Below are 23,036 nucleotides of genomic sequence, written 5' to 3' on the forward strand. Positions count from 1 at the left end.
CTGCCATCACGAAGGAGATTCGAGAGACTCGGGACCCACACCACCAGGCTCAGGAACAATTATTCTCCCTCAACCAACCTTGCTCTTGAACCAGAGGGGATAACCACACAACTTCACTCACTCCAACACCTACACCCTATGGGCTCACTTTTGAGGTTCTTTCATCTCATGTTCTCTATATTTATTGCTAATTTATTTACTTTTCTTCTTTTCGTATTTGCAGTTTGCTGTCTGGTACAACAGTTGTTTGCCCATCTTGTTATGAGCAGTCTTTCATTGATTCCATGGAGTTCCTTTGTATTTACTGTGAATGCCTGCAAGAAGATGAATCTCAGGGTTGTATATAGTGACATATATGTACTTTAATAATAAATTTACTTTTAATTTCTAACAAGCAAACGTTAGAAGAATTTGTCATTGATTTGAAAGAGTCATTAAAAGTTGCAGTGGCAGTGAGATTTTTGCAAGAAATATCAAGTTTCTGTATCTTTACAGTTATAAGCATGGTCACCGGTCATGAATTTCTTAAATTTAAAGAGTCAGAATTAAAGACAATGAAATCTCCAGGTGTTATAGGACTGGAAAGCTTGCAGGTATACCAATTACTACAAACTAAGCACCCTGATTAGCCGGATCTCTATTTGCACAGCAATCTCCTTCCCTTTTTTCTATTAGATTGACGGTAATCCCAAAATTTGACTCTCTCTGCACTGCAATCTACCATTTCTCCTCTCAACTGAGTGTTGTTCTTCTCAACTCTCCTTCTCAATCCCTCTCCTGGTTTTTCCTTCCTTTGTCCTCCGCCCTCTGGAGTTCTGCTACAACTAGAGCTCACGTTTCCTAGCACTAGAGACCCAGAATCAATTCTGACCTCTGGCGTTGCCTGTGTACTCTCACTGCCACTACCTTACAAATACGTGCTAGTTGGTGGGATAATTCCCCGTCGCATATTATTTACCAGTGTGTTGGTGAGTGGATAAATCCAGTGAGTGGGGAGGGAAGGGGTTAATGAAAATTAAAATACGAGATTTTGGTAAATGGTGCCCGGCATGGACTAAGTGGGCCAAAGAGACTTGCTGCGCGGTACGGCTCCATAACCCACACCGTGAATCGCGACTCGGAGGATAGGCAATCATTAAAAACAAAACGGGCGAAGCCGAAACGGACTCTTCAGCAAATCTCCACAGGTCCGCGGGAGTCACGTGACACGTGTCCCACGTGGTCCTCGGGCCAGCAAATTAGATTAATCGGTCCTGTCCGTCCAGAAAAAGTCCGCCGGACAACAGCGGCACAATATAAAGACCCTCTTAAAGTTGGTGAATCAAGTTGGATGAGAGAAGTTTTGTTGCCGGGTTCGCTTTGCGTGCACTTAATTATCTGTTATAAACAGTTATTAGCAAAGATTGATTGGGCGGTATTACGAGGACACTGAATATTGTAATTACCCTGTGAGGGTTCTCCAACAAGAGTTGGGGAAGTGTTTCGTACTGGAACGGATGACTGGTACCGGGGTCCGGTTAGCTAGCCTGCCTCTGCTTCTTGTGCCCGGCCCCCGACTCACGCTGGTGGGGAGGAGAGATGCTGAAGTCGGCGAGTTGGAAGTCGAAGCCACAGGCAGCGTTGTCGGGCCGTGACAGGCTCCGGGAGCGGCTGGGCGACTTGTGGCAAGAAAAGCACTGGATCTTGTTCAAGCCGCGGTTCACAGTGCCGGTGGCCGTCTGCCTCTGGGTCGCTGAGATCTGCGTTAACCTCTGGGTCATCCATAGGGTGCCTTGTAAGTAAAGAGAGCTGTTCGAGGCTGCCAGTCCACTGATGTTACTCTATCACAGAGACAGCAGGGGGAAGCATACATCCCTGGTTGACATGGTCTGTGAAAGAATGTCTCGTGTTGAGCAGCACCAGTGTCTCCAGCAAACTGTAAGATAATGTTCAGTTCTTAGTCTCCGGTAGCAAGCATTAAGGTATCTTCTGGCTGAGGAATCGTGCTTGGCAACAGGGACAGTTGCGTTGGTGTTAAATTGAAAACGGGCACTATTAATCGAGTAGAGCTATCGTGGAGTAGTTAGGCCGAATACGGCTACTGAAAGATTGTCGATTTTCTCATTGATATGGTTATATGACCTTTTTATACTATATTGAATCAATGTACAAGGTCACAGAGTTCTTAATAAATGAATAGATGTGTGAAGAAAGTGCTATTAACCCTTATGGATATTTGATATGTACACCTTGATATTTCAATTCCCTGACCTCACCTTTTCTCTTGCTTTAAACTTCTACCCATTGTTTTGATACACATACTATGCGAAAATGATAATATTTATTCCATCTGTTGTGTAATTTATATATGCTTCAGTGGCATTACTGAGCCCTTATTACTCCAGGGGAAATGATCACATCCTATCCAATGTTTCCAGATAACTAAAGCCCTCCAAACCAGGCAAAATCCTACTGAATATCCTGCACACTTATTGCAATGTGGTACTTGGCACTCTCAAAATACTCTGGTCTAATCGACAGAAAACCATAGAAAAACTACAGCACAGAAGCAGGCCTTTTGGCCCTTGGCTGTGCCAAACTATTTTCTGCCTAGTCCCACTGACCTGCACACGGACCATATCCCTCCATACACCTCCCATCCATGTACCTGTCCAATTTATTCTTAAATGTTAAAAAAAGAACCTGCATTTACCACCTCATCTGGCAGCTCATTCCATACTCCCACCACTCTCTGTGGGAAGAAGCCCCCCCCCATGTTCCCTTTAAACTCCCCCCCCCCAACCCTTAACTCATGTCCTCTGGGTTTTTTTCTCCCCTTGCCTCAGTGGAAAAAGCCTGCATGCATTCACTCTATCTATACCCATCATAATTTTATATACCTCTATCAAATCTCCCCTCATCCTTCTACGCTCCAGGGAATAAAGTCCTAACCTATTCAACCTTTCTATGTAACTGAGTTCATCAAGTCCCGGCAACATCCTTGTAAACCTTCTCTGCACTCTTTCAACCTTATTTATATCCTTCCTGTAATTTGGTGACCAAAACTGAACACAATACTCCAGATTCGGCCTCACCAATGCCTTATACAACCTCATCATAATATTCCAGCTCTTGTACTCAATACTTTGACTAATAAAGGCCAATGTACCAAAAGCTCTCTTTACGACCCTATCTACTTGTGACGCCACTTTTAGGGAATTTTGTATCTGCACTCTTCAGTGCCATTTACCCTGTATGTTCTACCTTGGTTTGTCCTTCCAAAGTGCAATACCTCACACTTGTCTGTATTAAACTCCATCTGCCATTTTCCAGCTGGTCCAAATCCCTCTGCAAGCTCTGAAAACCTTCCTCACTGTCCACTACACCTCCAATCTTTGTATCGTTAGCAAATTTGCTGATCCAGTTTACCACATTATCATCCAGATCATTGATATAGATGACAAATAACAATGGACCCAGCATTGATCCCTGTGGCACACCACTAGTCACAGGCCTCCACTCAGAGAAGCAATTCGCTACCACCACTCTTTGGCTTCTTCCATTGAGCCAATGTCTGATCCAATTTACCACCTCTCCATGTATACCTAGTGACTGAATTTTCCTAACTAACCTCCCATGCGGGACCTTGTCAAAGGCCTTACTGAAGTCCATGTAGACAACATCCACTGCCTTCCCTTCATCCACCTTCCTGGTAACCTCCTTGAAAAACTCCAATAGATTGGTCAAACATGACCTACCACGCACAAAGCCATGTTGGCTCTCCATAATAAGTCCCTGTCTATCCAAATGCTTGTGGATTCTGTCTCTTAGTACTCCCTCCAATAACTTACCCACTACCGACGTCAAATTTACTGGCCTATAATTTCCCGGATTACTTTTTGATCCTTTTTTTAAACAACGGAACAACATGAGCTACTCTCCAATCCTCCGGCACCTCACCCGTAGACACCGACATTTTAAATATATCTGCCAGGGCCCCTGCAATTTCAGCACTAGTCTCCTTCAAGGTCCGAGGGAATACCCTGTCAGGTCCTGGGGATTTATCCTCTTTAATTTTCCTGAAGATAGCAAGCACCTCCTCCTCTTCGATCTGTACAGTTTCCATGATCTCACTACTTGTTTCCCTTAATTTCATAGACTTCATGCCAGTTTCCTTAGTAAATACAGACGCAAAAAACCCATTTAAGATCTCCCCCATTTCTTTTGGTGATATGATTAACGTAAAGTGCTTATTATGCACTCTTTATGGGCTAAATTCTATCCAGCAAAAGGCAATCTAAATTAGTTACATTCAGGTTTAGTTTACTGCATTATCAGTGGTTGATTATTCTTTCTAACCTTTGACTTTAGCAGAACTCTTGTCAACCTTAGATGTGTTATTGTAATGTTCAATCTTGGGTGATTTTGAGACGGTGGGGGGGGGTTTGCTCCTGAAAGACATTATAGAAACATAGAAAATAGGTGCAGGAGTAGGCCATTCAGCCCTTCGAGCCTGCACCGCCATTTATTATGATCATGGCTGATCATCCAACTCAGAACCCTGCACCAGCCTTCTCTCCATACCCCCTGATCCCCGTAGCCACAAGGGCCATATCTAACTCCCTCTTAAATATAGCCAATGAACTGGCCTCAACTGTTTCCTGTGGCAGAGAATTCCACAGATTCACCACTCTCTGTGTGAAGAAGTTTTTCTTAATCTCGGTCCTAAAAGGTTTCCCCTTTATCCTCAAACTGTGACCCCTCGTTCTGGACTTCCCCAACATCAGGAACAATCTTCCTGCATCTAGCCTGTCCAATCCCTTTAGGATTTTGTATGTTTCAATCAGATCCCCCCTCAATCTTCTAAATTCCAATGAGTACAAGCCCAGTTCATCCAGTCTTTCTTCATATGAAAGTCCTGCCATCCCAGGAATCAATCTGGTGAACCTTCTTTGTACTCCCTCTATGGCAAGGATGTCTTTCCTCAGATTAGGGGACCAAAACTGCACACAATACTCCAGGTGTGGTCTCACCAAGGCCTTGTACAACTGCAGTAGTACCTCCCTGCTCCTGTACTCGAATCCTCTCGCTATAAATGCCAGCATACCATTTGCCTTTTTCACCGCCTGCTGTACCTGCATGCCCACTTTCAATGACTGGTGTATAATGACACCCAGGTCTCATTGCACCTCCCCTTTTCCTAATTTGCCACCATTCAGATAATAATCTGTTTTCCTATTTTTGCCACCAAAGTGGATAACTTCACATTTATCCACATTAAATTGCATCTGCCATGAATTTGCCCACTCACCCAACCTATCCAAGTCACCCTGCATCCTCTTAGCATCCTCCTCACAGCTAACACTGCCGCCCAGCTTCGTGTCATCCGCAAACTTGGAGATGCTGCATTTAATTCCCTCATCCAAGTCATTAATATATATTGTAAACAACTGGGGTCCCAGCACTGAGCCTTGCGGTACCCCACTAGTCACTGCCTGCCATTCTGAAAAGGTCCCGTTTATTCCCACTCTTTGCTTCCTGTCTGCTAACCAATTCTCTATCCACATCAATACCTTACCCCCAATACCATGTGCTTTAAGTTTGCACACTAATCTCCTGTGTGGGACCTTGTCAAAAGCCTTTTGAAAATCCAAATATACCACATCCACTGGTTCTCCCCTATCCACTCTACTAGTTACATCCTCAAAAAATTCTGAGATTCGTCAGACATGATTTTCCTTTCACAAATCCATGCTGACTTTGTCCGATGATTTCACTGCTTTCCAAATGTGCTGTTATCACATCTTTGATAACTGACTCCAGCAGTTTCCCCACCACTGACGTTAGGCTAACCGGTCTGTAATTCCCCGGTTTCTCTCTCCCTCCTTTTTTAAAAAGTGGGGTTACATTAGCCACCCTCCAATCCTCAGGAACTTAGTCCAGAATCTAACGAGTTTTGAAAAATTATCACTAATGCATCCACTATTTCTTGGGCTACTTCCTTAAGCACTCTGGGATGCAGACCATCTGGCCTTGGGGATTTATCTGCCTTTAATCCCTTCAATTTACCTAACACCACTTCCCTACTAACATGTATTTTGCTCCGTTCCTCCATCTCACTGGACCCTCTGTCCCCTACTATTTCTGGAAGATTATTTATGTCCTCCTTAGTGAAGACAGAACCAAAGTAATTATTCAATTGCTCCCCATAATCAATTCACCTGTTTCTGTCTGTAGGGGACCTACATTTGTCTTTACCAGTCTTTTCCTTTTTACATATCTATAAAAGCTTTTACAGTCAGTTTTTATGTTCCCTGCCAGTTTTCTCTCATAATCTTTTTTCCCCTTCCTAATTAAGCCCTTTGTCCTCCTCTGCTGAATTCTGAATTTCTCCCAGTCCTCAGGTGAGCCACTTTTTCTGGCTAATTTGTATGCTTCTTCTTTGGAATTGATACTATCCCTAATTTCTCTTGTCAGCCACGGGTGCACTGCCTTCCTTGATTTATTCTTTTGCCAAACTGGGATGAACAGTTGTTGTAGTTCATCCATGCAATCTTTAAATGCTTGCCATTGCATATCCACCGTCAATCCTTTAAGTGTCATTTGCCAGTCTATCTCAGCTAATTCACGTCTCATACCTTCAAAGTTACCCCTCTTTAAGTTCAGAACCTTTGTTTCTGAATTATGTCACTCTCCATCTTAATGAAGAATTCCACCATATTATGGTCACTCTTACCCAAGGGGCCTCTCACGACAAGATTACTAATTAACCCTTCCTCATTGCTCAAAACCCAGTCTAGAATAGCCTGCTCTCTAGTTGGTTCCTCGACATGTTGGTTCAAAAAACTATCCCGCATACATTCCAAGAAATCCTCTTCCTCAGCACCTTTACCAATTTGGTTCACCCAATCTACATGTAGATCGAAGTCACCCATTATAACTGCTGTTCCTTTATTGCACACATTTCTAATTTCCTGTTTAATACCATCTCCAACCTCACTACTACTGTTAGGTGGCCTGTACACAACTCCCACCAGCGTCTTCTGCCCCTTAGTGTTACGCAGCTCTACCCATATCGATTCCACATCTTCTCGGCTTATGTCCTTCCTTTCTATTGCGTTAATCTCCTCTTTAACCAGCAACGCCACCCCACCTCCTTTTCTTTCATGTCTATCCCTCCTGAATATTGAATATCCCTGAACATTGAGCTCCCATCCTTGGTCACCCTGGAGCCATGTCTCTGTGATCCCAACTATATCATAATCATTAATAACAATCTGCACTTTCAATTCATCCACCTTGTTACGAATGCTCCTTGCATTGACACACAAAACCTTCAGGTGCTCTTTTACAACTCTCTTAGCCCTTATACAATTATGTTGAAAAGTGGCCCTTTTTGATGCTTGCCCTGGATTTGTCGGCCTGCCACTTTTACTTTTCTCCTTACTACTTTTTGCTTCTACCCTCACTTTACACCCCTCTGTCTCTCTGCACTGGTTCCCATCCCCCTGTTGTGAACTAACCTCCTCTCGCCTAGCCTCTTTAATTTGATTCCCACCCCCCAACCATTCTAGTTTAAAGTCACCTCAGTAGCCCTTGCTAATCTCCCCGCCAGGATATTGGTCCCCCTAGGATTCAAGTGGTATATTCTGGTCTAAGTCAAGTTATCTCCCTAGTGAATTGAAATTTTCCCAACCAGTATTATGAAAGAAGTAAAAATAAAAATAATTCGACATTGTAAAAAGAAAAATCATCTATAATTTCAGACACAGAAATTGACTGGAAAGCTTACATGGATGAAGTGGAAGGTGTAATTAATGGAACATATGATTACACTCAGTTAAAAGGAGACACAGGACCGCTGGTGTAAGTAGAGTACTTTACAGCTACTTAATTGTCTCATCAAGTAACTTGAGTGCTCTAAGCTGACTAATTTTGAAAATGCTTTGAGTTGCATATCAATAATGTATGTTAGTAAGCTTTCTAAAATGCATCAGTGGAGATGCATTTTGTTTCTTCAGATTTGCAAAATGACAGTACTCGTCCCACCAGATTTTTTTTGTCCCACATATTTCATCTTGTGAGTTTGCTATCTTTTCATTCCAAAAAAATGATACATACTGTAGCAGTTAAACTCGGCATGTTTCCTGGTCAAAGTTGCCTCTACTCTTATAACCCACGAATGTTAATATTCAGTTTCTACTGTTTGCTATTTCTGTACCTCACTATAGTAAGTCCATGTTAATATTGGCTCCCTCTGATGGAAAATGCAGTATTTTATAAGGCAGTTAGAACTAGACTTGAATGGATATAGTTTTGTGGTATAACTGAATGTCCAAATTGCTATCAGATGTGGTTTCTTGCATATATGGCAGCAGACAGTTATGTAATTGCTGGAGTTAACACAAATTTGCTCTAATGCACAACGCTGTTCCTTCTCTGCACAGTTATCCTGCAGGTTTTGTTTATCTCTTCATGGTGCTGTACTACATCACAGATCATGGAGTGAACATTCACCTGGCACAGTACGTGTTTGCCATTTTCTACCTCTTCACACTACTGTTGGTCTTTAGGATTTATAATCATACAAAAAAGGTAAGCAAATGTCAATGTTCATTTTCTGAAGTGAGACATACTTTAGATAAGAATTTGTGTATAATGGCATCTAAAGTTCCATGTAACATGGAAATGAACTAAGCGGGAGATTTGAATGCATACGGTATTCTAATCTGTCATTAATTAGCTTTAAGAATGTTATGTCAGATGTAATGAAAGACAGTAAAATAGCTAGTTATGTTCACTACACTGAACTGAAGGGTAATATTTTTATCACTTTCTAATTTCTGTTCTGTTAGGATGTTCTCATTTCTTGTTACCCAGAATCAAGCCTTTCCTGGATTGTGAGCACCTGACTTGGACATCTGGTATATACAGTATATAGAACATAGAAACTACAGTACATGCCTAATGGGCCTATGGCTTATGAAATCTGTGTGACCATATTAATTTTTATCTATTCCCATCTGCCTATTACCTGTCTCCATTGTCTGCCTGTTCATGTGTCTAAATACCTCTTAATAGTAATATTCCTATCATATCTGGTCTCACCACTTCTGTAGGTGCATTCCAGTCCCATACTACTCCGTGTAAACATTTATTAAAAAAAAAACCCTGTAAATCTTATTTAATATTTTCTCCTTCACTTTAAAGCTATGTCCTCTAATATTTGTCATTTCTAACCTGGTAAGACAATTTGATCTATGCTTTTATACTTTTTTTTACTACCAGGTTGTCCCTTGGCCACTGGCACTCCAAAAGCTGTCCAACTTGTAGTTAATATTGCTATCTTTGACAACCCCAGGTGAACCTCTTCAAAGGCATTACATCCTTCCTGTAATGCATCAACCAAAACTGAACACAGTACACCAAATATGGCCTTAAAGTTTTATACAGCTGCTACATGACTTCCCTACTTCTATACTGAGCAACCTAACTATCCCTCAACGTCAGCAAGACGAAGGAATTGGTTGTTGACTTCAAAAGGAGTAGCTGACCGCACGACCCAATTTACATCGGTGGTGCGCAAGTGGAACAGGTCAAAAGCTTTAAGTTCCTCGGGGTCAATATCACAAATGACCTGACGGTCCAACCAAGCAGAGTTCACTGCCAAGAAGACCCAACAGCGCCTTTACTTCCTGAGAAAACTAAAGAAATTTGGCCTGTCCCCTAAAACCCTCACTAATTTTTATAGATGCACCATAGAAAGCATTCTTCTAAGGTGCATCACAACCTGGGATGGAAGTTGTCCTGTCCAAGACCGAAAGAAGCTACAGAAGATTGTGAACACGGCACAGCACATCACACAAACCAATCTTCCGTCCGTGGACTCACTTTACACCGCATGCTGTCAGAGCAGTGCTGCCGGGATAATCAAGGACACGACCCACCCAGCCAGCACACTTTTCGTCCCTCTTCCCTCCTGGAGAAGGCTCAGGAGCTTGAAGACTCATACGGCCAGATTTGGGGACAACTTCTTTCCGACTGTGATAAGACTGCTGAACAGATCCTGACCCAGATCTGGGCCGTACCCTCCAAATATCCGGACCTGCCTCTCGGTTTTTTTGCACTACTTTACTTCCCATTTTTCTATTTTCTATTATGATTTATAATTTAAATTTATAATATTTACTAATTTTTACTATTAATATTTTTAATATTTGTAATCCAGGGAGTGGGAAGCGCAGAATCAAATATTGCTCTGATGATTGTACGTTCTAGTGCCAATTGTTTGGCGACTATAAAGTATAATAAGATCTAGGAGCAGAATTGGGCCATTTGGCCCATTGAGTCTGCTCCGCCATTTCGTCATGACTGTAGCAATGACTTTATTCAGAGACTGGAGTTTGATTCCTAGCATAGCAGTTGGGGAAATTTAATTTGAATTATTAAAAATCAAATGTAAAACAAAATTGTGACCCAGTAACTATCAAACTAGTAAGCCCAACTGTTCTGCTTGTGTCCTTTGAGGTACAAAATAAATTTGCCTCGACCCAACCTCTAAATTGCCTCCACAGATGAAATGATGGATAATAAATGTCTGTCACCAACTACCTTGTACTACTTTCTCTCCTCCTACCACCACTTCCCCCCCACCCCCCACAAGCTTCTTGCACCAACTTCTCATCTTTTCCAGTCCTGATAAAGGGTTTTGGCCTGAAAAGTCAACTACTCTTTTCTATAGGTGCTGTCTGACCTGCTGAGTTCCTCCAGCATGTTGTACGTATTAACAGGTTGTGTTTTTATCATTTATGGGCTTGTCTCTGGAGCTATTGACTTAAAGGAAGTTGGACAATACAAAGGAGAAAGCTGAAAATTGAGATAAACTTGGTTATGTTATGGGTCCCCAAGGTCCTATCATCTTGCAGGTAGCTGAACAAAATGTGGAATTGGGTCACTTGATGGTTTCTTATTGAATAGTGATTGCTATTTTGATAACAACTTCTAATTTTGTTTTGAAGTACAGAAACCAAGATGGATGATAATTCCATTCTGTTTATTCTATTCCATTGACTTTAGGATGGAACTGAGCAACTCAATGGAAGTTGTAGCAGCTCAGATTTAGTAGTCTTTTTTAATCAATTTTCTTTTGAATTTGTAAGGATGGTTTTGGGGGAATTGGCAGTCAGGCTGGAGTCTTAAGTCTCCGGTTGAAGACAAGTGAAGCAGAGGTAGGACATCTGTGATTGGATGTCAGTCTGGCAGAGATTGAACAAGGAGCCCTCCAGGTCGGTGAGTTCGGGTCCCATCATTGTCAAGTCTGCAGTTCGAGTCCTAGTGTTTGGTGATGGGCGTGACTTGGGATTGATGCAGAGGATTGAGGGTCGAATCAGAAGTCGAGACCTGTTGGCTGGAGTTGATCTGTGAATCTCTGGAAGTTTGCTGGGGAGGATCAATCCGGTGTCTGAAAGCACTAGTCCATGTCCACTGGAGGCCTGTCCTGGAGTTAAAGGACTGTGTACGTACATGGGTGGGTGGGAAGGAGGAAGGAAGGGGGTTGTTTTTCCTGCTGGTGTTCTGTGTTTTCTGCCCAGCATTGTGTGTGTGCTATGGTAGTGCAGGAGTGTGTGATGACACTTGCACCCTGTCAACCAGGCTGTCACTAGCACTCGCTCAATCAGTTGTGTTGGTTGCTAATGCAAATAATGTATTTCACTAAGATTCAATGTACACATGACAAATAATCTTGAATCTTGAAAATGCTTAGAAACACAGTTCTATATAATGTTTGCTTTGTAATAGACATTTATTCTTTCCATCTTCCCATTTTCTAGGTTCCACCATTTGTGTTTTTCTTCATGTGCTGTGCCTCCTATCGGATCCATTCTATCTTTATCCTTCGACTCTTTAATGACCCTGTTGCCATGATGATCCTGTATGTGGCTGTGAACTTCTTTCTGAACAATCGCTGGTCACTGGGCTGTTGCTTTTTTAGGCAAGTATTATAATATGTTTTTTAAAAAATAGCTTCCTTTCATGCAAGTGGAAAATATAAAGGCCCAAGGAGGTAATTAATTTAGCCTGCCTTATCCAGATATAATGTAATCTGCACTCTTGCCTTGCCCTATCATATTGAGGATCTCCTGAGGCTAATAAAAATACTTTGGAATTTCATAGGAGCATGGGGTTGCTCATGTTTGCTGCTCCCCCTACTCAATACAACACCTGCTTTCTGCAGGTCTACTGCAAGCAACCTTGTCTATGGAGTCTCCTTCAATGTGGCTAATGCGGCATTTGGGCAGCACAGAATTTTCTGATCATAAAGGCATTTGGTGGGCCCCAACTATGCTTGATTTAAAAATGATTTTTAAAGCTAATTAAGACACTGCTGCAGGATCAGACACTTTTGGTGTTTTTAAATGTTGGAAAGATTCACAATATTCATTTGAAATATTTTAAATCGTAAACACATTACAGCAGTTGAATATTAGAAAATGCATAAAGCAGTTGCATGTATTCAATTAAAAAATGTAGGCTATTTGAAATTTGACTCTAGCAGCTGATCTCTTCCATTAAAATGGTCACTAAACCTTTACTACATTTCACCAATAGCAGACTTTCCTGAGGAACTTAAGCAAAACTAGAAGTTCAGTCTTTAGACTCCATGAGGGCCTCAATGACTCAGTTGGAAAATCCGCAGTCAATGCACTTTAGTCAGGGAGTTGAGTATTTCAGCAGTTTCTTGCTGGTTGTGGAGGTGTTCCCTGCTTCCTGCCAAAGATAATGTTGGAAGCTTGATATGAAACTGTCAGCATTTCATGGGCTTATCAGACAATAGAAAAAAAAGTCATGAGTTAAATTCAAAAGTCTTGGAAATTTCAGTAGGTCGTAGCGACAAATTAATTATTGTTAATGTGATGTTACTTAGAGCATCTTCGTAAATCAGCAATGAACCCACCCCATAGTACTCACTGAACAAAGATGATTTTGTGTAATAACTATTTCTGCATATAATTTAAATAACTCGATTATCAATCTGCTTACTGCAATACTACAGCGCTTTTTTTGGAACACTAAAAGGAAAAACACTGATCTGGGAAACCTGAAATTAAAAAAAAAATAAAATAAACAATCTAGATTAAAAGATAACCACTTGAAATATTAAGTTGTAGTGTTGCTGATGCTGCATGGTCTGCTGTGCAGTTCTTGAGAAGGTTGTACTTAGTTCTGCAGGGGTTTTTAATCTTTAATGTTCTGCTCTGATTAAAGCATGGTATATCTAGAGCTATTCTAAACTAGTAATTATTGTATGTTACACCATAACTGTTAACTTTAAGATTAAGTTTAAATGGAAGTCTGTACTTTTGATATGCAATTGTACTAAATGTCAATCAATCCACTTGTAACTGATGACATCACTGTTTTTGTTTTGAGGTGGAGTTTGGTGTTTTAGCTCCTGAGCAGTTGTCTTGTTTGCAATGATAGTTGTTTAGAACCAAGAACCAGTTGAAATATTTGATAAATCTTGAAAATGATTGAATAGCTTCATACAGCAATCATTGGAATCTTATAATCATAAAGCATTGATGCAACATTGAAAATGCTACTGAGATTCAGGGTGATATATTGATAAAATTGCAGTAACATAATTTGTGCTGACCTAAATGATTTAAAATTTGACAATTATTTAATGTTTTATTTGTCTAAATTAAATATTCCTTCTGTAACTACAAATGTTTGTATTTATCATTGGGCCGTAGAATTGCATGGTTTGTGTATATCATCAATCTAGATTGCTTTGTTGGCTCTAGAGGGGAGGGGGTGAGGGAGGAAATAATTGAGTTTCACCTTCCTCTCATGGTGAAGCTGGGAATTATTTTTGTAAATAATGGTCTTTAGAACGTAGAATGAATTTTGTTCTGTTTGTTCCCTGGGCAGTTTAGCTATTTCCATAAAGATGAACATTTTGCTCTTCGCACCAGGATTGTTGTTCCTTCTCATCTATCAGTTTGGATTGGTGCGGAGCATCCCAAAGCTGGGCATCTGTGCTGCTTTGCAGGTACGTGGGCTTCCATGTCGCTTCCAAATGGAATAACAGTACAAATGTAAAATCTGAGTACCTGCACATTTTTGATCACAGAAATAATAATGAGGGAAAGTTTTCAATCACCTCTAGTTTGTTTTACCAAGTGGCTCAATGTTGTCTTTCCATGAATTTAGTATGTCGGTTGTTTGCTAAATGACAACACATGACTGTAGCTGCTGGAATCTGGAACTGAAACCAGTTTGGAGGAACCCAGCACGTCAATCAGAGGGGAGTAGGGTTGGTGGAGGATGGCCCTGTTTTTAATCTGTATTGTCAATTTCATAAGCACACCTCTTTGAAGATTTGTTTCAGTTAAATGGTTTAGTTTAAGTTGCTCTCTTAAATGGTTTAGTTGATTTCTTGTGCAGTGCTGTTTTGCACATCTTTTAAAGCCCAATTTTCACTGGTCTCTTCCTACAGTACTCAATGACTTTCACTGAGTTGTCTCCAGATGTATGTTTCTTGTAAGTACACCCATCCTCGTTATAAGCGTCTTCAGACAATGCAGATTCACAGTTATGCGAGGAACCTATTTCTACCAACGTCTCCTTAAATGCATCCAAAACTCAGTTATGCGAGGAGCACTGCTTTCCTGCCAATATAAGTCACGTGTGCACACCTCACAGTTGGGATGAGAAGCACTGCTTTCCCGCCAATACAAGTCAGGTGCACGCGCCTCAGTCTCACTCCCGCCAGTCTCACATTGGTCTTGGCAAGGTGTGGATGTGCGATTTTGCGTTCTTAAACTTCTGTTGGTTTTACCTATGGTGCAGTGATTTTGTGCTTGAAATATTTAACTATGCCTCAAGCATCCGATGTCATGTCCTGGGCCGTCAGCCGAGCAGCAGAGAACCGCTTTAACACTGGGGGGTGGGGGGGGGGCGGAATTTGGAAATTATAAACAGTGCGGCATCAGCTGAAGGTAACACAGCTCTGGGACGCTACTGCCAGGAACAGAATCTTGCCTTTAAAGTTCTTTTGTTGCTTGACAATGCGCCAGCCCATCCTAAACATTTGGACAGCATTCATCCTAACATAACAGTGCGTTTCCTGCTGCCTTACACAACATAGCTGATTCAACCACTCCACCAAGGTGTGATCCACGTTCAAGGCATACTTTTTTTTTACGGCAAACTACCTCTCAGGTGCTGCAAGCAACAGACTATTTTGAAAATCCCGGGAGTTTACCAACGGTGAGGGAATGGTGGAAGTCAGAACACTTGGCACAAATGGCGATGGACATGGACCCAAGTTTAGAACGGAGTCCACATTTCAGTTGTTCCCTGCCGTCAACCTTTCTTCCCTACAGGCAAACTTATGCTGAAAAACAATGCTGCCAAGCAAACAACCCTCACCACTTTCTTCAAATCGGTGTCATCTCCTGCTGCTGGCTGTTCTAAGAGTTCTGAGTCTTCCTTCACCCCTTGCTGTGCTTGATATTATCCTGACGACCACAACCATCCACCTTATCCATGTAAAGCTGCCCGACACCACAACAGCCACTCATCTCCCAGAGCGAACACACCTGCCACTTGGTGAATACTGTACACAGGATGTTAACTTTCTATTTTTTATTACATTGAATATTACCTTAAATTGATGAAATACAATACAAATGTCTTGTGGTACTGCTTTTCTGTCATATTGGTATGAAAATGTGAATAAATTACAGATAAAACATATTTAGGAAGCCCTCTGGAACGCATCCCTGTTTTCTCTATTTAAATAATTATTCATGTTATGGGTTGACTGTGAGGAACTTATCCCCCGCATATAACGAGGATAGGGTGTGTTGCTCATTAAAAAGTATAAACTTTTAGTCTGTTCTGAGAAGAGTTTGGACCACAAATTTATCCCTTGATTCCAATAAACTGTTTATTCTAACTTTATAATTGTTTCCTTAATTAATGTAAACTTTCTATTTTTACCTTGCCTGTTTATCTTGAGCAATTGTTTATCATTTTATTCTGATTGAAAACTTAAGTCACTTGTATTCGCGCAATTCTCATTTTCTCCACAAAAACCTGTAAAACATTTCATTGAAGCTAACTGCTAATACAGACCATACAGGAATCCTTATAAAAGCTGGTTTTTAGAAATTCAATTTTATTTAGTCACATTCATATAAGCTGCTTAAATTTGACTAGTATTTCAGTCTTTAATAAAGGTTAGTTCAAATCTGCAGAATTGTCAAATATGCTCAAATTAAAAGTGGGATTTATTTCTAAAGACATCTGCCAGTTTTAGACTAGGACAACTGGTTGAAAATTCGTGTCTCGTGCTTCAACTGTGTTCTTGAGTTGCAAATAGTGGAACATTAGAATTGTAGAAGAATACTTATTGGAAATTACTTAGCATATCCAAACAACATTTCATTAGTTAAATTAGCTGTCTTTTATTTGATGTTGCCAGTATTTTGCCGTACAGGATCGCTCTGAGTAATTGCTTTTCTTATCACATCCATTGTTTGATTTGCATGAATACTTGATTATTTTCTACAAGAGATTAATGAGGTTTTGCTAGATATTAATATTTTTAAGATTGACAGTTATCTACTAACTATTTTTTGGTTGTTAATTTAATTTAATAACCTAAGATTTTTCAGTCATAGCACTGAAACGGGCCTAGTGGCTCATCTAATCCATTTCAAACCATTAATCTGCCTAGTCCCATTGACCTGCATCTGTACCATAGGCCTTTATCCTTTCCATCCATGTACCTATCCAAATATCTACCTTTGTGCTGGCAGCTCATTCTACACTCTCACCACCCTCTGACTGAAAAAGATGTCCCTTTATATGTTCATTAAACACGTCACCTTTCACCATAATCGAGTTTACTATCTCAACTTGAATGCTGACGATGAACCTTCTTGACCAACTTCCCATGTGGGACCTTGTCAAAGGCCTTGCTGAAGTCCACGTAGACTACATCCGCTGTCTTGCATTCAACCTTCCTGGTTACTTCCTCAAAACTCTTAAGATTGGTTAGACGTGAATGACCTACAGTGCACAAAGTCATGTTGTATATCCCTAATCAGGCCCTGTATGTACAAATACTTGTATATCCAGTCCCTCGGAATACCTTCCAATAACTTTCCCACTACTCAGTCAGGCTCTCCGACCTGTAATTTTTCCTGGCTTATTCTTGGGGTCTTTATTAAAATTACTTATCCTCCAGTTCTCTGGCACTACACCTGTGGCTGAAGATGTTTCAAATATCTGTGCTAGGCCCCTACAGTTTCTGCACTAACCTCCCACAATCTGAGGGAACACCTTGTCTCAAGACAGCAAACTCCTTGGTAATCTGTGTAGGATCCATGACCTTCCTGCTGCATTACCTCACATATATAGACTCTGTCCATCTCCTGAGTAAATATAGATGCAAAGCATCCATTTAAGATCTCCCACATCTCTTTTGGCTCCATGCATAGATTACCACTCTGATCTTCCAGAGAACCAATTTTGTCCATTGCTATCCTTTTGTTCTTAGTATCTGTAGAAGCCCTTAAGATTTTCCTTCGCCTTGTCTGCTAGATCAACCTCGTTCTGCCGTTTAGCCCTCCTGATTTTAAATGTTCTCTGCATGTTTTGTACTCAAATTCCTCATTAGCCCTACCTGCTATTATACCATCTATGCTCCTCCTTTTATTTGACAATGGTCTCATATCTCTTGAAAAGCAATGTTCCTAAACCTGTTATCCTTGCATTTTATTCTGATGAAAATATACAAACTTTCTTCTCAGTTTCACTTTTGAAGGCTTCATTCCCACCAAGTACAGTCAGCCCTCCTTATCTGCAAGGGATTGGTTCCGGGACCCCTCGCGGATACCAAAAAACGCAGATGCTCAAGTCCCTTATTTAACCTGGCTCAATGCGGTGGACCTTAGGACCCAGCAGAACCCCGGACCTTATTTAACCTGTGTCAGTGCGGTGGACATCAGGACCCAGCGGCGGAGCTCTGAATCCGCAGTGTTTCTGTTCACGAAAATAATCATGATCACAATTGAAAATAAAGTGGAAATAATAAAGCGATCGGAAAGAGGTGAAAGGCCATCTGTCATTGGAAATGTGTTAGGCTATAGTCGGCCAGCGATTGGAACAATTTTAAAGGATGAAGTGAGAAAGGCCCTGCCCCGATGAAAGCTACAGTTTCTACTAAGCAACGCAGTGGTATAATTATTGGGTTTTGGGGTTTGGGTTTTTGTTCCTCCACATCAACCCCGCATAGGTGGAAAACGCGCTCAGAACGGTCTGTCACTGGATTGAACTCGGGAATTTCCATTCCCGAGCCCGGCATTGATACGTGTTTCTTAAGTATTCTGTATGCATAGAAAGGTAAAATATATACTATATACTAAGACAAACATTTGACTAACTGACGCTAAATAATACCGGATGTATCTGTTCTGACTTAGTAAGAACTTCTGTTTTTTTTTCTATCCCAATCCATGATAACCCACGCACATCCTCCCGTATACTTTAGATTTCTTCTATAAATAATCTCTAGATTACTTATAATACCTAATACAATGTAAATGCTATGTAAAACAGTTGTAATACTGCATTGTTTAGGGAATAATGACGAGAAAAAAAGTTTACATGTTCGAACAAGTGCTGGAAGAGCAGTTCCGGGTTTTCTCGATTCATGAATTCACACATGGGGAACTCACGGATAAGGGGGGCCGACTGTACACCTTTGCCAGAAAACTGTCTCAATCCACATTTGCCAGATCCTTTCTGATGCCATCAAAATTGGCCTTTCTCCAAATTAGAATGTCAACCAGAAGACCAGACCATCCTTTTCAATAATTGCCTTGAAACTAATGGCATTATTATCACTAAATGCAAAGTGTTCCCCTACACAAACTCCTCTCACCTGCCCTGTTTCATTCCCTAATAGGAGATCTAGTATTGCAAACACAAAATACTCTGCAGATGCTGGGTTCAAAGCAACACTGATAGACCTCACCAGTTCCCCACCACCACTACCCTCCGGTTGGCAGAACTGGTTCTCACACTCAATAACTTCTCCTTTGGCTCTTCCCGCGTTCTTCAGACTAAGAGTGTAGCTATGGGAGCTCGCATGTGCCCTAGCTATGCCTGCCTCTTCATTGGTTGTGTGGAACAGTCTGTGCTCCAAACCTATTCTGGTATTGTTCCCCAACTTTTCCTTCAGTACATTGACGACTACATTGGTGCTGCTTCCTGCATCCATGCTGAACTCGTCAATTTCATCGACTACTTCTAACTTCCACCCAGCCCTCAAGTTCACTTGGTCTATCTCAGACACTTCTCTCCCCTTTCTCGATGTCTCGGTCTCCATCTCTGGAGACACTGTCCACTGATATCTTCTACAAGCCCACTGACTCTCATAACTACCTCAACTATACCTCTTCCCACTCCGCCACATGCAAAAATGCCATTCCCTATTCCCAGTTCCTCTGTCTCCGCCACATCTGCTCCGAGGATGAGGCTTTCCGTTCCAGGACATTTCAAATGTCCTTTTTTTTTTTTAGGATCGTGGTTTCTCTTCTGTCATCAATGATGCTCTTACCCGCATCTCCATTTCCTGCACTTCGGCACTCATCCCATCCTCCCGCCACCACAACAGGGACAGAGTTCCCCTTGTCCTCACCTACCACCCCACCAGCCTCCAGATCCAGCACATTATCCTCTGCAACTTCTGCCACCTTCAACAAGACCCCACCACTAAGCACATCTTTCCTTCTCCACCCCTCTCCGCTTTCTGCAGGGATCGGTCCCTCCGCGACTCCCTGGTCCACACGTCCCTCCCCACGGATCTTTCACCCGGCACTTATCCCTGTAAGTGCAAGTGCTACACCTGTTCCTACACCTCCTCTCTTGCCACCATTCAGGGCCCCAAAGACTCCTTTCAAGTGAGGCAACACTTCACTTGTGAGTCTGTTGGGGTCATCTATTGCATCCGGTGCTCCCAGTGCGGACTCCTCTACATCGGTGAAACCCGACGCTGATTGGGGGACCTCTTCGTCGAGCACCTCCACTCCACCTGCCAAAACAGACAGGATCTCCCAGTAGCTACCCACTTCAACTCTGCTTCCCACTCCCATTCAGATTATGTCCATACATGGCCTCCTCTACTACCATGATGAGGCTAAACTCAGGTTGGAGGAGCAACACCTCATATACCGTCTAGGTACTCTCCAGCCCCTTGGTATGAAAATAGAATTCTCCAACTTCCGGCAGTCCCTCCCCCTCCTTTCCTCTATTCCTATGTCACTCTGCCCCCTCCCCCAGCTGCCTATCACCTCCCTCATGGTTCTGCCTCCTCCTACTACCCATTGTGTTTTCCCCTATTCCTTCTTCACCTTTCCTGCCTATCACCTCCCTGCTTCCCCTCCCTCACCCCTTTATCTTTCCCCGTACTGGTTTTTCACCTGGAACCTACCAGCCTTCTCCTTCCCACCCTCCCCCCACCTTCTTTATAGGGCCTCTGCCCCTTCCCTCTACAGTCCTGACAAAGGGTTCCGGCCCGAAACGTCGACTCATTGTTTCCACGGATGCTGCCTGACCTGCTGAGTTCCTCCAGTGTGTTGTGAGTGTTGATCTAGTATTGCACTCTGTAGTTAGGACTTCTATGTACTGATTAAGGAAACTTTCCTGAACACATTTGACAAACCTTCCCATCCAGTCCTTTTACAGTAAGAGTCCCAGTCAATATACAAAAAGTTAAAATCGCCTACTATAACAATCTTGTTTCTTGCAACAGTCTGCGATCTCTCTGCAAATTTGTTTCTCTAAATCCCACAGATTGTTGTGTGACCTATGATATAAGCCCATTAATTTGGTCATACCTTTCTTGTTCCTCAGTTCTAAGCCTCACTGTGAGCTCTCCAGTCTGACCTGACTGAGCACTGCCTGACTAATGCCACCTCTCCCCCTTTAATCCTTGCGGCTCTCACGTCTAAGACAATAGAACCTGAGCTGCCAGTCCTGCCCCTCCTGCAACTGAATCTCAGTAATGGCTACAGTCATAATTCCACACTGACCCAGGCCCTAAACTCATCCTCATTTGCTTACAATATTCCTTGCATTGAAATATACGCAGCTCAGAACATTAGCCCCACCATGCTTGACCTTTTGATGCCTGACTCTGTAGGCTTAACATCTTTCTCCACAACCACTCCACTATCTGTTTTGGCACTCTGGTTCCCATCCCCCTGCAACTCTGGTTTAAGTACCCCCCACCCCCCATGCAAATCTTCTCAGTCTCCATCAGAGGGTGTTGCTGATAATATAATGAGACAAGCTGTGCAATTCTGGTCAACATCTGAATTTATGGATTCAGGAACTGCTGTTCTAGAGGTGAGGTAGTATATATCTCAATCCTTTTGAACCTCTGCTAAATTTCATAAAGATTGGTGATTTACATGAAAAAAGTAAGATGAGGTATACAAGATTGTCAAAGAATATAAAAGATACTCTTGACATTTTCCCTTGTGTTTCAATCTGGGATTTTCTGTCAGTAGTGCATATCATGTCACAGTTCAAATGGCCTAATTTTGTTCCAATCAATCATGGTTGATTTATTTTCCCCCTCAACCCCATTCTCCTGCTTTATCCCATAACCTTTGCACCCTTACCAATAAGAGCCTATCTGCTTCCACTTTAATGACATGGTCTCCACATCTGTTTGTAACCCTCTGAAATTTCTCCTTGTATCTGTTCTAAAGAGATGTCCTTCTTTTCTGAGCCTGTGCCCTCCAGACTCTTCCGTTATTGGAAATATCCTCTCCACATCCTCTCTCTGGACCTTTCAATGTTCAGTAGACTTCAGTGAGAACACCCCCCACCCCATTCTGAACTCCAGTGAATGCAGACCAAGAGCTATCAAACACTCATTGCACTTTTGTTTCCAGGACCATTCTTGTAAACCGCAGGATTCTCCAACACCAGACCATCCTTTAGATGTGAAGCCTAAATGGATCAGTCTTGGTGAAATGGAGGAGTAGACTCAATGGGCCAAATAGTCTAATTCTTCTATATCTTCTGGTCTCATGGTCTAAAACTACTTGCATACTCTAAATGTGGTCCGACCAATACCTTTAGTCTCAGCAGTACATCCTTGCTTTTATATTCTAATCCTCTAGAAATTAATGCTAACATTTCTTTAGTTTTTCTTACTACTGACTGGTAAATTAACCTTGAGGAGTTCTGCACTAGGATTCCCAAGGCACTTTGTAACTATGGTTTGAGTTTTCTTCCTGTTTAGAAAATAGCATGGCAGACTGAGAAAGATTGCACTTGGCATTTGAAGACAGTTGCCCCCCTCTCCCCCCCCCACCCCCCAACTAGCCTAATGGAGAGTGAATACAAAGGAGCTGGCCCTTTCAGTGGTTGAGCCTTCAACTGATCGGACAGTTTGGAAGGAGGTGCTGCTGGGAAGACGTCCTTGCAGTCATTCAAACAGACCATCCCAATCCCTTCCTGTACATCAATAAGGGCCTGTAAGCCTGACGCATTTACTTTGCTGTTGCCCCGGAAAGAGTTTTACCTACCAGAAAATGAAGAGGCGAAGGTACGGAATGAAATTAAGCTGCAGTTGGCCAGCAAAGAAAGAGCCAACAGGCATACAAATGAAGCTGCATTTTTCTAAAGACTTGTTCAAAGAATAATCTCTCTGATTAGCATTTTGTAGGTATTAGGGATGATAGTGTAGATATGCACAGAGTAATTGGGAGGGCTCTGAAACAGGGCATTTCTGCTGCCCTATTTGATTAGATCCTCCAGGTTGGCTTTCCTGGTACAAATTCATTTTGTCCAGGTGGACCAAGAGGACAGACTATTAAAACATCTTTGGGGTTGGGACATTTAGCAAAAATGGATTCAGTGACCAACCTTCAGGTCGGAATATACATTAAAGATTAAATCTAAATGCAACTCTGAATAATGGGTAGACAATGCTGATTAGTATGGGTGCAAAGGAGGTATGA

At 41.9% G+C, this 23,036-nt stretch overlaps 1 protein-coding gene across 1 annotated transcript in view; it reads left to right on the top strand.

The window, feature by feature from the left end:
* Positions 1-1,275: 1,275 nt before the first annotated feature.
* Positions 1,276-23,036, top strand: part of alg3 (ALG3 alpha-1,3- mannosyltransferase) — a 33,854-nt gene continuing 12,093 nt past the window's right edge. The window contains exons 1-5 of the mRNA XM_063045565.1: positions 1,276-1,774; positions 7,746-7,845; positions 8,427-8,574; positions 11,811-11,971; positions 13,915-14,035. Coding sequence (XP_062901635.1) covers positions 1,579-1,774; positions 7,746-7,845; positions 8,427-8,574; positions 11,811-11,971; positions 13,915-14,035 — 726 coding nt within the window. The 5' untranslated portion in view covers positions 1,276-1,578. The remainder of the gene's footprint in view (positions 1,775-7,745; positions 7,846-8,426; positions 8,575-11,810; positions 11,972-13,914; positions 14,036-23,036) is intronic.

The sequence above is a fragment of the Mobula hypostoma genome, chromosome 4, assembly GCF_963921235.1.
Source record: "Mobula hypostoma chromosome 4, sMobHyp1.1, whole genome shotgun sequence".
NCBI classification, from domain to species: domain Eukaryota; kingdom Metazoa; phylum Chordata; class Chondrichthyes; order Myliobatiformes; family Myliobatidae; genus Mobula; species Mobula hypostoma.